This window comes from Passer domesticus, chromosome 9 (genome assembly GCF_036417665.1).
Source record: "Passer domesticus isolate bPasDom1 chromosome 9, bPasDom1.hap1, whole genome shotgun sequence".
Taxonomy (NCBI): Eukaryota; Metazoa; Chordata; class Aves; order Passeriformes; family Passeridae; genus Passer; species Passer domesticus.
Window position 1 is genome coordinate 34582208 of NC_087482.1, and position 13911 is coordinate 34596118.

At 50.9% G+C, this 13911-nt stretch overlaps 1 protein-coding gene across 1 annotated transcript; it reads right to left on the reverse strand.

Annotated features, from left to right (window-relative positions):
- Nucleotides 1–3252: 3252 nt before the first annotated feature.
- Nucleotides 3253–8958, reverse strand: DNASE1L3 (deoxyribonuclease 1L3). Its single transcript, XM_064432668.1, has 8 exons — nt 8657–8958; nt 7137–7225; nt 6410–6502; nt 6022–6134; nt 5415–5527; nt 4940–5097; nt 4000–4096; nt 3253–3770 (listed from the first exon to the last, which is right to left on the reverse strand). Exons 1-8 carry the CDS (start codon nt 8792–8794, stop codon nt 3642–3644), a joined length of 930 nt encoding a protein of 309 aa, XP_064288738.1. The 5' UTR covers nt 8795–8958; the 3' UTR covers nt 3253–3641.
- Between the last annotated feature and the right edge of the window lie 4953 nt (nt 8959–13911).

The following is a 13911-nucleotide window of genomic DNA, read 5'->3' on the forward strand; positions in this document are numbered from 1 at the left end:
CTGCCCCAGCAAGCCCCTGCTCCGCTCGTGCTCCTGTTCCGTGGCTGATGCTTGAGTGGCCAGCTCCAGCCTGGGCCACGAGTGCTCCTCAGGATCCCTGCCGAGGCTGAGGGAGCCGAGGTGGAACCAGCTGCTGCTATCACACTGGTAGGCTCTTTGATTTTTCTGCCTTTGATTTTGCTGTCGGTGCCGCCAGCCCTGCTGTGTGACAGCACAGCACAGCCCTTGTGGGGGGCTCACTTGTTTGCTGCACATCTGTATGTGGCCAAACATCTGTATGTGTGTACATCTGCTCTGGGACACAGGTTTTATGGGGAGTAGCTGGGGCAGGTGGGGTTGTTTAGCCTAGAGAAAAGGAGGCTCAGAAGCGACCTTTTCACTCTACAACACCTGACAGGAGAGTGTAGTCAGGTGGGGAATGGATGAGGAAACAGCCTCAAGATGCACCAGGGGAGGTTGAGATTGGATATTAGGTACAGACCCGGAAAGAAGAGGCCAGGTGGGTCCCTGTGGGGCTCTGTACCAGCTCTCCTGTGTCCTCACTGCTGCCAGTAGCTCAGAAGAGGCAAAAGGAGGTAGGCAGAGCCTTGCTCTGGGCCAAAGGGTCTGGGCTGAGGGCAGGCAGAGAGGTGTCAGGGCTGTGGGTTGGTGGGGAGCAGTGCCAAGGCAGGAGGAGGACATGAGCCCTCTTCAGGTGAAGGTGACATGGACAAACCTGTCCAGCAGAGACGACTGAGGCTGTAGAGGAGAGGCAGTCCTGCTTGGAGCTGCTGTTGAGGCAATGGGATCCCAGTGAGGAGTGGTGAGGAGAGGGGTAACCCAGGAAGAGACCACCAGGGGATACTGAGGTGGGTGAGGGAAACACCAAGCGATGGGGAAAGAACAAACCCTGTGATATAACATCAACTATGTGCAATATAAAGACTGCTCAGTGCAAACCCCCAATCACCCAGTGCAAAACAACAACTAAATAAACTATTTAGTGCAACACAACAGAGACTGACATTCCCAGGGCAGTAAAAACCTTCCTCGTGTGGGTTTCTGTGGGGTGAGGAGCAGAGAGACCTTCTGTAGGCTGGGGAGGGGTCTCTCTGTGGGGCAGTGGGGACCTTGGGTCTGCGGGAAGTGAGGATGCCTCCAGTGCCATGCATTGGAGAAGGGCTTCCCAAGGATCCTGAGGGATTGGGGGTCTTTTTGTTCAGCTGAACCCCCTCTTCTCTGTGTTCTCTGTGAACAGGGCTGCTGGGGTGGAAACAGTTTTCTGCTTCTGAAGAGTCTCTTTGTTTCTCTCCCAGCCGTGATCTGAGGTCTGGCTTGCATGAGACAAAGTCTCTCCAGGAATTTTGGATTCCCAGTGAAAAACTTCTGTTTGATCATAAATAAAGCTCAAGAAGCCTTATTCATCAAAAAGAGAAACTTTGTTCTGGATGCAGAATATATTGAGGCTCCTGCAGGCTGGAGCAACTTAAAACCCCTTTGCAGTTGGGACAGCTGGGTAATGATCCTCAGGGGGGAAAATCTAGAGACAACATGAACTGTTAAACATTTTAGGATGTAATTATAATATTGTCTAATGAATATCTAGAGAGACAGACTGTGCTGACAGTAGGAGTTTGGGACACCTCCCAGCCTCTATCAAATTTACCATGTGAGTGCAGATGCTCTCTGCTGTGAATCCCACAGAACTGTGTCCCAGCTCTCCATGGAGGAGCATCATTTTGCATTAAGATGTCTCTGTGTTGGTCAGAAGCTCAGCTTCTCTGCAAGATGAGCCTTTCTTCTCCCCCAAGGTTTGAGTGCTGAGCAGGACTCCATTTGGTGTGGGGTATCCCTTGAGTCAGTGCTGCTGTGGCTGCATCTCCTCCTGATTTCTGGTGCATCCCCAGCCCACTCACTGGTGGGGTGAGACAGAAAATCCTTGACTCTGTGTAAGTGCTGCACAGCAGCAACAAAAACATCCTTGTGTTATCAACACAGTTTTCAGCACAAATCCAAGACACAGCTCCATGCAACTACTGTGAAGAAAATTCACTCTATCCCAGCCAAACCCAGCCCTCTGCTCTGCACTGACAGGCACTGCCATCGCTCCCCAGGCTGCTCTCTGGCCACATCTCTTATTCTCAAGTGCTGGATAAAGGGCTATAACAAATATTGCAAGAAAGGACAAATATTTCCAGTAAAACTTAGTTCTAATTATCTATTTTTCATGACTGAATGTGTCCATCATTGTTTTTCTGGAGGGTGATTTCTTTCTCTGTGCACTACTCCTTTCTGAAAGCCAAGAGACACAAAGTGCTTACAGAGAAGCAAGATGTGAGGCCAGAGACTCAGACTGATTTCAGCCTTCACATGAACCATCACTGAGATCAGCCAGACAGTGTCATCTCTATAAAAATCCCAATGTAAATATTTGTTCTAAATCAGGCTTTTACCTTTGTGTTGACTGCAGTGTGAGGGAGCATATGAAATACTGTATCATTTCAAGTCTAATTGCTACTAAAAGTTGGAGGATTTGTTGTCTGCCTTGCACACAACCTCCTGGGATAATTTTCTCTTAATTTAGTTTCTTTCCTCAAATTCTTCTCCCTGAGCAGTGGATTTCACAAAGGCCAAACTGTTTTCCTCCCCACAAAGCCTCTCTCATTCACCTGCCCTCCCTGCCCCTTCAGCAGGCAACCTGGGTGCATTGATGAAGGGAGATGAATATTTGTCTCTGCTAACAGTTGGATCATTCCCACTCCCCAGATGCCATCTGTGTGACAGGGTTTGGTTTGCACTAAATACTGCCTGTGGGCTGAGCTAGGAAAACAGATTGCTGCACCATTACATTAAATAATCATCATTAAAGTCTGGTTCATCAGAGGACTTTGGGCTGCCATGGAGATTTTTTTTTTTTGAGGAGGGATGCAGTTCACTTCCATGTCAGGATGCTGAAATCAAATTTTGATGTGAATTTTATGACACTCTGTTGGCAGCAGTGTCACCTGGGATCCCTAGGGCATCTCACCTGAGGTCTGCAGGGGTGAGAACCATCAGCTTCCTGCTGCCCTGAGCTTGGGCCAGTGCAGAAAACAGGCTCTCAATGCCTGTCCCTCTGTCTCTTCTGTCTTTCCCATACCCTGGATGCTGTGCTTTAAACCTCACACTGAGAAATACTCTAAATTCAGCAATATTCTACATTGCAAACCAGCAGGTACAACCTCATGTCCACTGGTGGCAGCTCTGAAGCATAAACACACACAGAGACACACACACGATGCAAAAATCCTTTAATCCTTTTGCCCCTGCAGAGGAATGGCAGAGCTCCAGAGCCCATGGGAAGATGTGGAGCTCCCTGCCCTTCAGGTGTGGCAGGTAAAGCACACAGAAATAGTTTAGCCCTGCAGTAGCTCCTTACATCTGTGACCAGTACAGTAAGTACAGTGTGCTGCTTCTAGCTGATTTATTTCTGTATACAATGAAGATAAAACAGCGTGAAGATTTAATCTGCCTTATCATTCAAAATATTTGAACTTTAACAAAATATTTGGGGTTTTTTACCCGCTAAATATTGCACTTGCTGTGAGCATTTCCATACCAGACTTCTGTAAGACCTGTTAGCATCTGTGTATCTCTGTGCCAGGTAGGAGGACTCAGCATGCTCATGATCTCGAGGAGCGGCTCTTCTTTGGTCTCCTCTTCCTTGAAAACTTGGATCTCAGCCAGTTGAAAAAGCCACCTTTTGCTTTTAGCTCAAATTCTACCGGGAAATGGTCGCTCACTCCCAGTGCCTGCAAGACAACAGTGCAGAGGGTTGGGAGCCACCCACAGCCTGTGCAAGCCCTGCCTGGATGTGCAGTGCGTGGCTGTGGGGAGGTGGCACGTGAGCATTGCACCAGTTTGGGAGTGATGGTCACTGGTTGTAGAGCCAGGTCTGTGTTCAGCACTGCCTGCACACTGCTGGCTCTGTGCTCCCGTGTCAGCCCTTCCCTGCTGCTGCAGAGGCTGTGCTGTGCCTACCTGCTCCTCAGTCATCTGAAATTCCTCCTGGAAATCAAAGATGTTGGCAGAGTGTGGCACCACAGCCTGGATGAGCTTCTGTCCACTGACCACAATCCTGCAAGGGACAGGGGAATGGGGTGCTGTGATGGGGTGCCTGACCCGTGGCAGCCACACTGCACTGAGCTGGGGACCAGAGAGGTGGCTCTGATGAAGTCACAGCTCTGTGTGGTTTGTCCTTACCCATGGACTGCCACCCAGAGATGTCAGCTCCTTTAGGTGCCTCCTTGGCAGCAAGGCACAGAAATATCTTGGTGTGCACTGGCCTTGGATGGCAACATTAAATGACTTCGGTCTAAACCCACCCAACAATGCTGCAAATTTCAAAGCCTTGCTTTGGATACAAAAATCACAGGACAACGACTGAGGGATCAGTGAAGGCCTGCTCAGACCCAGAAACTCATCCTTCAAGAGGACTCTGGGCTCTAGTAGCAGAGGTATTCTTGTCCCTGCAGAGGGAACTGCAGTGGCAGCAGGATTGCCACATGTCCAGGGCAAGGTGAGGTGTCCCCTCCAAGCAGAACCTCGCTGTGCATTTGTCCATCCAAATTACAAACATAGGATCAAAAGCCATGGTGCAAAGCTGGCATGGAGAAGGCAGCAGCACCTCCTGCCAGGTGTCTGCAGGGCTCCCTGCAGATGAGAAGTGCTGCTGGCTGTCCTGTCATCTGTCCCCCTGAGCCACAGCAGTGGCTGGTTCTGTGTAAATCCTGCCCAGCCTGGTCTGCACAGGGCTTTGTGCTCCTGACTAGAAGCATTTGGATCACATTTCCTCTGGACACTGTTTTATCTTTGATGGCCTCATGAACATTTGTTTCCTCTGTTGGTCACTGACACCTCTTGGTACATTTTTCTCTCAGAGGCTCATAAGCAGTGGGTGGCTTGGCAGTGAGCCCTTTACCTGTCATACGGGCATCTGGTGCTGTTCTTCACAGTCGTGTCATTTTTGTCACCAATTAGCCAGAGGAATTCGGAGTAAGTCCTCAGGCGGATGTTCTTCCACTGCTTTTGGGGAACATAGCTGCAGCCAGCATTGAAGTCCCCCATGAAGACAAAGTTCTGGAAGGCAGGAGGGTTTCCAAATGTAATCATGAGGACAGCTTTTCAAAAGAAGACCAATGACAATTTTATGGTCCATGGATGCAGTGGGGTTTCTCCTTTCTGCTGGGCACATCAGGGCATGCTGATAATAGTTTTAGTAGATGATCAAATTTACTGCATAAAATGTGGAGAACTCAATGAAACTACACCAGAGAGATATTTAAAACCTGGAGTGCATTATCAATGGGTTTAAGGTTTTCAGCTCTGAATAGCGAATAACGTGGCCAGTGACTCAGCACCAAAGCCCAGTTAGTGACACAGTTGTGGCAACCAACCTCAGTTTTCCAGCGCTGTTTGACATCTAAATACACATCATAGAGCTCATCAATCTCCCGCACTGCTGTGTCTGGTGTGGTGTGCAGAGGGATAACAGCAAACTCACTGACAGCTTCAAAACAAGGCAGAGGAGCAAGAAAAATGTAACGGTTAAACACAGAATGAGTCACAAAGAAACAGAGACTGACTTGTAAGCAAGGGGATTTTTCTGAGGCAGAAACAGCTTCTGCTCTGACTGCAGGCCAGGGTGATCTCTGTGGTTGCACAGTGACCCCCTCCAGGCACTCAGCTGGGCCTGAGGAGCTGCAGGCAAATCCTGACCCAGCATGCACGCAGGAGCTGCTCCCAGGCCATGCCAGCAGCATGGAATGCACCCACCAACCTACTGCCCATGGCAGCAGCAGAGGCTTTCCCAGCAGGGCATGTGCAGGGCTGTGGGATTTCCCAGAGGCAGCGGCCCTGAGGGGAAAATGCTGCTTTTGGAAGGAAAAGCAGAGTGGGGTGTGGATGCAGCCTCTGGAGCCTGCCCTCTGACGTGCTTGGGTGCAGCCAGTGCTGCTGTGCTGGCTCACAGTGGAACCGTGACTTCTTTCTGAAACACCTCACCAGTTTTGGGAGACTGCCACCAGATGACAAAGGGCTCCCTGGAGAAGACATCCTCATCCCCAGGCTGGGTGTCAGGGTACTGGTAGGTTTGTTTCACCGATACCTGGTCTTGCCTGCAGCAGAATGAACAGGATAGGGGATGTCACACCCGTGGCTCACTGAGATGTGTCTAACCCTGACTCTGTGCTCTGACCTGGACTCCAGGCCATAGTCTGGGGTGGATGCAGACACACAGGTGTCTGTTCTGGGATGATCCCCACATCCAGGCACAGCCTGCACCTCTCTGGCTCCCTCCCAGCAAAGCCACCACCGTGTCCAGCCCATCCCCAGGGGCTGTGCCCCAGAGAGCAGGAGAGGGCCTGGCTTTTTGGCAGAGGGGCTCACCCACCTGTAGATGAAGGCATACTGCTCCTTGTAGCTGTTCCTCCCCAGCCTCTCGCTGGCCACGCACCTGTACTCCTCCTTTGGCCCCTTCAGCTGACTGGAAGGAAAGGGATGTTCCTGAGTTTATTTCTGCACTCACGGGAGGCTGAGAGTGAGATAATTTTGCCTGTGCCCAGGGATTTGGGCATTGCCTGCCTGACCTCAGAGGCAGCTGGATACAGACACTAAACCCTTCTCAGGAGCTGGACCCCTGCTCTGTCATTTGCTCTACACTGCACCCCCTCCCTGCTCGTTCCAGCCTCTGTCTCTCCTTCAGCTTGCTATCATGTCCAGCCAGCTGAACACTGCTATTTCCTCTGGGTGTCTGGGTTGTCCAGGCAAGCAGTCCCTGATCTAAAGCAGTTCCGAGTCCTGCAGGAAGGTGGCTGTCCTGCTGCAGCCTGATGCCAGCCCAGTGAAGGCATTTCCCCTTATTTTCTTCTCCTTTGGGAACATCTCTGTAGCAAATTGAATTTAACTTGGTTATACTGATTTTAAAATGTGTTCTACGGTGGTTTGGAACTGCCTTTGCTCCTGTCCCTCCGCGAGACTGCCAGAGTCTGGTCCTTCCTTGACACTGGGACAGAGCCCACATCCTTAGATTTTGCCCCAGCAAAGTGACACTGAGCAGAGCACAGGCTCTTGCCGAGCAGCTTTCCCAATATTTGTCCATTTGCCCATGGCCACCCTACCTGGTGAGCTTCTCCACCAGGAGGGGACAAACACGGTTCTTGCTGTCCTTTATTTCCATCAGCAACATGATGTCACAGCGGGAAACGATCTGCAAGGGGAAGGAGTAGGAGGAAGTTGGCACACGCCTGGTTTTGGAGGATTGGAAGGGTTAGAAAGAAGTGGTCACGGGCATGGGGGAAGTCCTTTGAGAAAGAAGTGCCACGCAGCCTGGGATCGGGGGAGGGGAGCAGGGGCTGGAACGGAGCTTTTCTGCTCTCAGAGCTGCTGCACGCCCCAGCAGGAACTGGGAGAGGGAACCCGGGAGCAGAAGAGTTTCAGATTTAGTGAAAAACTTCGGCACCTGACCCTGAAGAGGAAGTGTGGAGGGGAAGGGGCAGCAAAAGCCACTCCCGTGAGCCTGGTTCCAGCATCACCACCAGTGCTGGGCTGCTGCCTCTGCCCCACCCCACTCCTTCCCCACGGTGAGCACTCACCTGCCTCAGGCTGATGCAGGTTCCTCTGAAACAGCCCTGGAGCCCAAAGAAACACCCTGTCTGAAAAAGGTGTCCCAACACCTCAGAGGCACCGAAGGCTCAGCTCCCACAGCTACTGTTGGGATTCCCCGTGGGAAAGTCCAGCTCACCCAAGCCCAGCATTCTCAGGGGCTTCCCTCTGCCCCCAGTTTCATTGTCCTTTAAACCTTGTGGGTGATTTTTGTCAGGAAAAAAAACCCCTCTTTGTCCCCTGAAACTTACCCACAGTTATCTAAGTGACCCCAAAATTTAGTATATATATTTATACAATGAATTTATATTTAGTATGTGTTGCCCACAGTGATGACTGCACAGGAAGAACGGTCTCGGAAAGCAAACCCAGCAAACCACTCTTCTCTGCCTGTTTGCAATAAAAGGAATACAACCCAGCAATGGTGCCATTCCTCACTGGTGCCATTCTGCACACACAGCCCCTCACTAATGCCAAGACCCTTGTCCTTCCTCACTGTGGCATCTTGGAGGGCAAAGCTAAAAGGTGATTATTTTTAAAACATTTTATCTTCAGCTTTTGCAGAGGCAGCCTGATGGTGAGGGTTTGCTTACAGAAACTGGTTTTTCAAATTTCTACCAGACTCTAATTTGTCAGATACTATTTGCTGTTCTGAGAATAGGTTTCATTAAACAAGAATATTTGAGACTAATTAGCACATAAAGAAGGTAAATAATGTATCACAAAACAAACCTTTGTGGATTTAAAGTGAAAATTATTTTTACTGTGCATTGAGGTTTTCCTCCTTTTGTAACTCAATTTCCAAAGGAAACAGCAAATATTTTTTCTGTTATATTCCCATGAAGGCTAAAATAACAACATACATTCTGTTCAACCACAGGCTGATTTTTACTTTAAGAGCACGATAGTTTTAAAATAATTAGCTCTTTTATTTTTGCTTGATATTTAACTGTGAAAGACAAACAAAGTGCAAGACTGTGCATCTAAGAAACCCTAGAAAGCTCAGTGTCTGTCTCATCCAGGCAAACAAACGTACCTTTACCACGGCATCGATGACTTCAGGTCTGGCTATTTTAGTTTCTCCAAAAGACCTCACATTGAAGGAGCAGATTTTTAGGCTCAGAGATGGGTTGAAGTGGAAGAGTGAAAGTAAGAAGAAGAGCAGCATCTTCATGGATCTGGGCAAAATGAGTTTCTGCGAGCGTGCCTATAAATGTGTGTGTGTTTATGCATCCGTCCCTCTATGGCTGGCTGGGAGGTCAAACCCAGCAGTCAGCTGTGTCAATCACGAACAGGAATCACCATTTCCTCCTTGCCCTCACTTCCATCTCCCACCACAAAGCAGCATGGAGACTTTGAACTTCTGCCTGAAGGGAAAACAGGCTCTTCTGAGCCAACCTCTGAATCCTGGCAGAGCAGCAGCTCCAGCAGAACCCACTATCCCTCCCCATGGGGAGACACCAGCTGTGGGATCTTGCCATGGCTGGGACCACTCTGGGCTGTGCTTGACCAGGACCAACCTCCCTGGGCCATTCCAGGCCAGCAGAACTGGCCCAAGACCAGGAGATGGATGGGGTGGATGGTGAGAGGGTCTGGGAAGCAGCAGAGGGGAAGACTGGGATTTCTGGAGGGCACCAGAAGCCCACTGGCAGGGACTGCCAGGCAGCCAGGGTAAGATACATGGTGCCCCAGCACTGCCCCTCAAACTGCTGGCCAAGTGTCCCCAGCACAGGAGTCTTGGTTTGTGCCTGTGCTGTGTGGTGGAAGGGGACATAGGAGTTTGGCTAAAACATCACCTGAGTGAGGATGCTGCAGGGGGGATGACTTGGTCCCCCGAGGTGGCTTTTGCAGGGAAATCACCCCCCTACCCTCTTAATCCTCCACCATGTGCCAGCCCTCAGCCAGAGAGACATTTGTTGGCCCTCAATCAAGTTATAAAGGCAGGAGGTGTAACAAGAGCTCAAGCTAAATGACATCTTTAAGTGTCTTGAATTTTTCTCCCTGTGCTTACAGGGTGCCTTCATATCCTCCTTCCTTTCTCTAGGAACACCCGGCCTGCCTGCACCCTGCTGCCCAAGCAGGTCTAGATCCAGAGGCAGCAGGACATGGCTGCCAGCTCTGAGACAACTGAGCAGGCTCAGGTGGAGACAGCACAAAGCACAGCACGTGGAAGGGCTCCCAAAGACATGGCACAGCTGAAAACATGGGATCTAGGCTTGCTGGGGAGGCAAGTTCTCCAGGGAATGTGCTGCAGGTGTTGGAATAGACATCACAAATCCCTTTTGGCATTACTGGAATCTGGAGCACTGGCTGCCAGCAAGGGACATGTCACCACGTTACTCGAGTGTTTGCCAGCCAACAGAGCTACCTGAGAAGTGGGCAGGCCATCCTCCAAAATAACAGGGATTAGGTGGTGCTTCCTCCACACTGGGTCTCCAGTGAGCTGTCCCCAGGCAGGACAGGCTCTGGAAGTAACTAATAAAGAGAGAGGGGAGGGAGGGAAAGTGACAGCCTTGGAGGGGTGCAAATCTCCAGCTTAACCTTGCTAAAAGCTCAGCCTGAGCCAAGCGCTTGCGACAGCAGCTGCAGCTTCAGGGTCAGAGTCATCAAAACCCAGAGCTCTCCCCAAAATCACGCTTGTTTTGGCTACCCTGGCATCAAAGAGCAAGGGTTTTTTGTGGTGCCATGAAGGCTTTGACCCTGAACCATGGCTCTCAGTGCTGTGTTTATCTTCAGGGCTCCTGGCATATCAGTTACCCCCTTCTCCTCCACCCCAGGCATTATCAGGGGGACAAACAGCAGCCAGCCAACCTGTGGGGGTGACACAGGGAGCTCATGCTCCTTTCTGCAGCCCTTTACTCCCTGTTTACTGCACTTTCTGTGCATATCCTCTTTGCTCCTTATCAGATCATAAAACATGCTTGATGTGGGTGCATGAACACTGACAGTTCAGGGCTGCCCTGCTCTTGCACAAGAAGCTGCTGGTGAAACCAACACAATCTGGGGGTCTTGTCCCCACTTGGAACAATGGCAGGTGGGGGACACCCTCTCCATCTGAGCAGCACCTGTGGAACATTCATCAATAAAGCCCCTCCTCAGCCTCTCCTGATCCCAGGAGCTCCCAGCAGCTCAGGAGGCTGAGGGTGAGGCTGAAGCCAATTTGGGCAAGAGCTCTGAGCAGTGAGTAGGTGCTGCCCAGGCCCTCTGGGAAGCCTGTCCTGGGGGCTGTGGCTGGTGTGTCACTGCCCCTGGAGCAGCAGCTCAGCCTCCATCTCCTTCCCACTGCCCAGAAGGTGCTGTGGGATGGAAGGGGTGAGGTGTGGCCCTGTGCACATGCTTGCTTAGGTCCCCATGGGACAGCAGGGTCTGAGGGTCCTGCAGCCATTCTGGGAGGTTCTCCTCTCCCTTCAGGCACAGCTGCTTCCTCTTGGCTGCAGCCCTGGCTGCCTAGGGAACGTACAGAATTGTTTTTGTTGGCAGAGATGGATTGAGAGGATCTCTGAGGTTTCCTGTGCCTCCCTGGGAGGGCTGGAGGGAGACACTGTGGGGTCAGCCCACATCCCCTTCTGCTCTGGCAGAGGAAGCCTGTTCTGGGCTTCAAGGGCATCACGGGATGCTCCATGAGGGGAAGCACCCATGGGGTGCTTGGTGCTTGGCTGAAGCTTCATTTCTCCTCTGCAGGAAAGATGTGGTGTCTGTGCTGCTTGGGGACACCAGTGCTGCTGTGCCCTTTCAGCCAAGGGTGCAAAGACTGGCCTGGCCTGCCTGAGCCCCAGTCTGTGGGGGTGTTCCTACTGCCCTATCTGGTATCCCCTTTATCCTGTTCCCCCAAAGAGGAGATTGGCTCCAGGAACCAGGGCCAGCATGGGCAGAGGTGATGTTGGGTGTGAGGGGCAGTGTGGGGACCAACATGCCCAGGCTGGTGCTCCCCAGGAGCCACCACAGCTCTGTTTTCTGGACAAGGGGCTTCCCCTTCCACATAGCAGGCTTTAAAGTGATGCACGTTTCTTAATTTTTACCATTTTCACACAAATTGCTGCTCTGACAACATCTGCTATGACAGGGGGAGTCCAGAAAGGGCCAACCCTGAAGATGTCATCACCATAAAAGTGGATTCCTTTGGGCAAATGAACCTTTGGGCTCTTGGTGACCTCATCACAACCATCAGGCAGAGTATTTATCACAATCTCCTGGACTTTCAAGTTAATAAGTAGCGAAGCACTTGAGCCATTTTGGATTGCCAAAGTTCATAGCTGTGCTGCAGGCCATATTTGGTCATTTGGGAAGTGGTGTCAGTGCCAATACAATGGCAATATTGTCCTGCTGTGACCCTCACATTTCAGTGCAATGCAGGGTAAAAGTATTTGGTGTGCAAGATACACACAATGTTTTGAATCAAATCTTTGATACTCAATTTTTATTTATAATTCTGGAAGGTAAGTGTTCTACTTAATTAATTACTGTCAAGGCACAATTCCTTGGCTGGTCCAGGACTCTGATGGGGTTTTCTTTTTCAACTTAATATGTCAGGATTGTTCAGTTAGTGGTTTGAAGCATGTTAGCCTGGCCACTACAAGGCAGTCCAAGGAAAAATGTCTCATGATGTTTCCAGTTTCTTGAAGGAGGCTGCTTAGCTGAGCTGTAGGAGAGCAGGAGGTAATCTGAAATACAGGCTTTCATGCATGACAACAAGATGAGGCTTTGAAGTTAATCCTCTATAAAGATATTGCAGCCACCAAATAAGGTTTTGTGCCAATAAATACACCCATATTGTTAGCAGTTAAAGATGTAATTAAAATGCACATAATGCATGCATTAACTTTGAGTAGAGTTAATAAAGCATTTTTAAAGCTGTTATTAGGCAAGCAGGTCTCGCTTTATAGTGTTTTAAACAGCAGGAGCATTGCTGCTGTGTTGTCCCAGGTTGTGCAATGAAGCCCCTGAAGAGTGCCAGGGTGGCTGCTCAAGGTGTGCACAGAGTTATTTACCCTGTGCTCACCCAGAGCTGCTGTTTGGAGCCAGGTGAGCTGAGCTGTTATCCCATCTGTCCTGGGGGACGACTTTCTGCAGCTCTGTGTCATTAAAGTGGCACTGCTCAGGGCATGGCAAGGCCTTCCTCAACAGCAGCTCCCATGGTGGGCTCTGGGGCACCCGCCTGCCCTGGCACTGTCCCGTGCCCACAGTGCCCTGGGCTTTGCCCGTGGATGGTGCCACAGGGCCACCACGGTGCCAGCGGAAGTAGATGGGGACAAGTCACCCTGGGAAGGTGATTCAGCCCACAGGGCAGCGTGCAGCCACTTGTTATGATTGCAAACAGCTTCACCACGTGCCCTGGGGATTCCTCAGCCAGCAGTGGAAAATAACATGGAAACCTTTCACCTAGTGGAGCAATGCTGCTTCTCAGCTTGGTGAGGGAGAAGTCTGAGCTCTCCACAGCCATCCTGGACTGAATCCAGCCACAGCTTCCACCTTCCTATGGAAAACAAAACTGTTTACATAAAAGTCTCGTGTCCTGGTTTCTGGGGCCATGCAACAGCTATTTCCGATGATTTTTAATGGTGTTTGTCATGTGGTTGCTCTGTTTTAGATACGTTTTGTTTCTCATAAGTCATCAGTGGATCATAAGTCATCGTTGTGGTCGTTGTCTGTCCTGCTCACAGGATCAAAGCTGCGCTCCTGTGCTGGTGGGAAGCCCAGCCTCTGACCTGGCATTAGGAATGAGTGATTCTCAGCTAAGGGCCAGCATAGCTCCAAAATGCCAGCCTCAGAGGGTGACCAAGGGGTGACTCAGCCCTCCCAGCTGCCACAGCTGTGTGATGAGTTGTCTGTGGGCTGAGAAAAGAAACAAAACTCATGGGGCAGGTCAGTGCAGGCACTGGCTTTTAATTGGGGCTTGCCACATTGCAACCATCCCAAACATGGCCTTGTAGGGTCCTGAGGAGGTGCCCACAGAACTGCTGGGGTTTCCTCTGAAGGCTGAGGCTCATCTGCTCTCTGTGGGCACAGGGAGCCCAGCCATGCCCTGCACTCTCCCCGTTGCTCCCCCTGTGCCATCTCGAGTGCCCAAGATCTGTTCTGGGACAGAGGAGCAGCCTCAGCCCCTGCCTGTAAAGTGATCAGGGCACCTCCCCCAGCAGGGCTGTGACCTGCTGAAGCTGTGGCCTTGCCTTGGCAGTGGCTGGATCAGAGGAGCCCATCAGCACCAAAGGAGACTCTCAATGACTCTTCCCTGTGGCTGCACACTGAGCTTGCAGGACTGGGTTCCCTGCTTAGCTCGTGCCATGTTTCGAC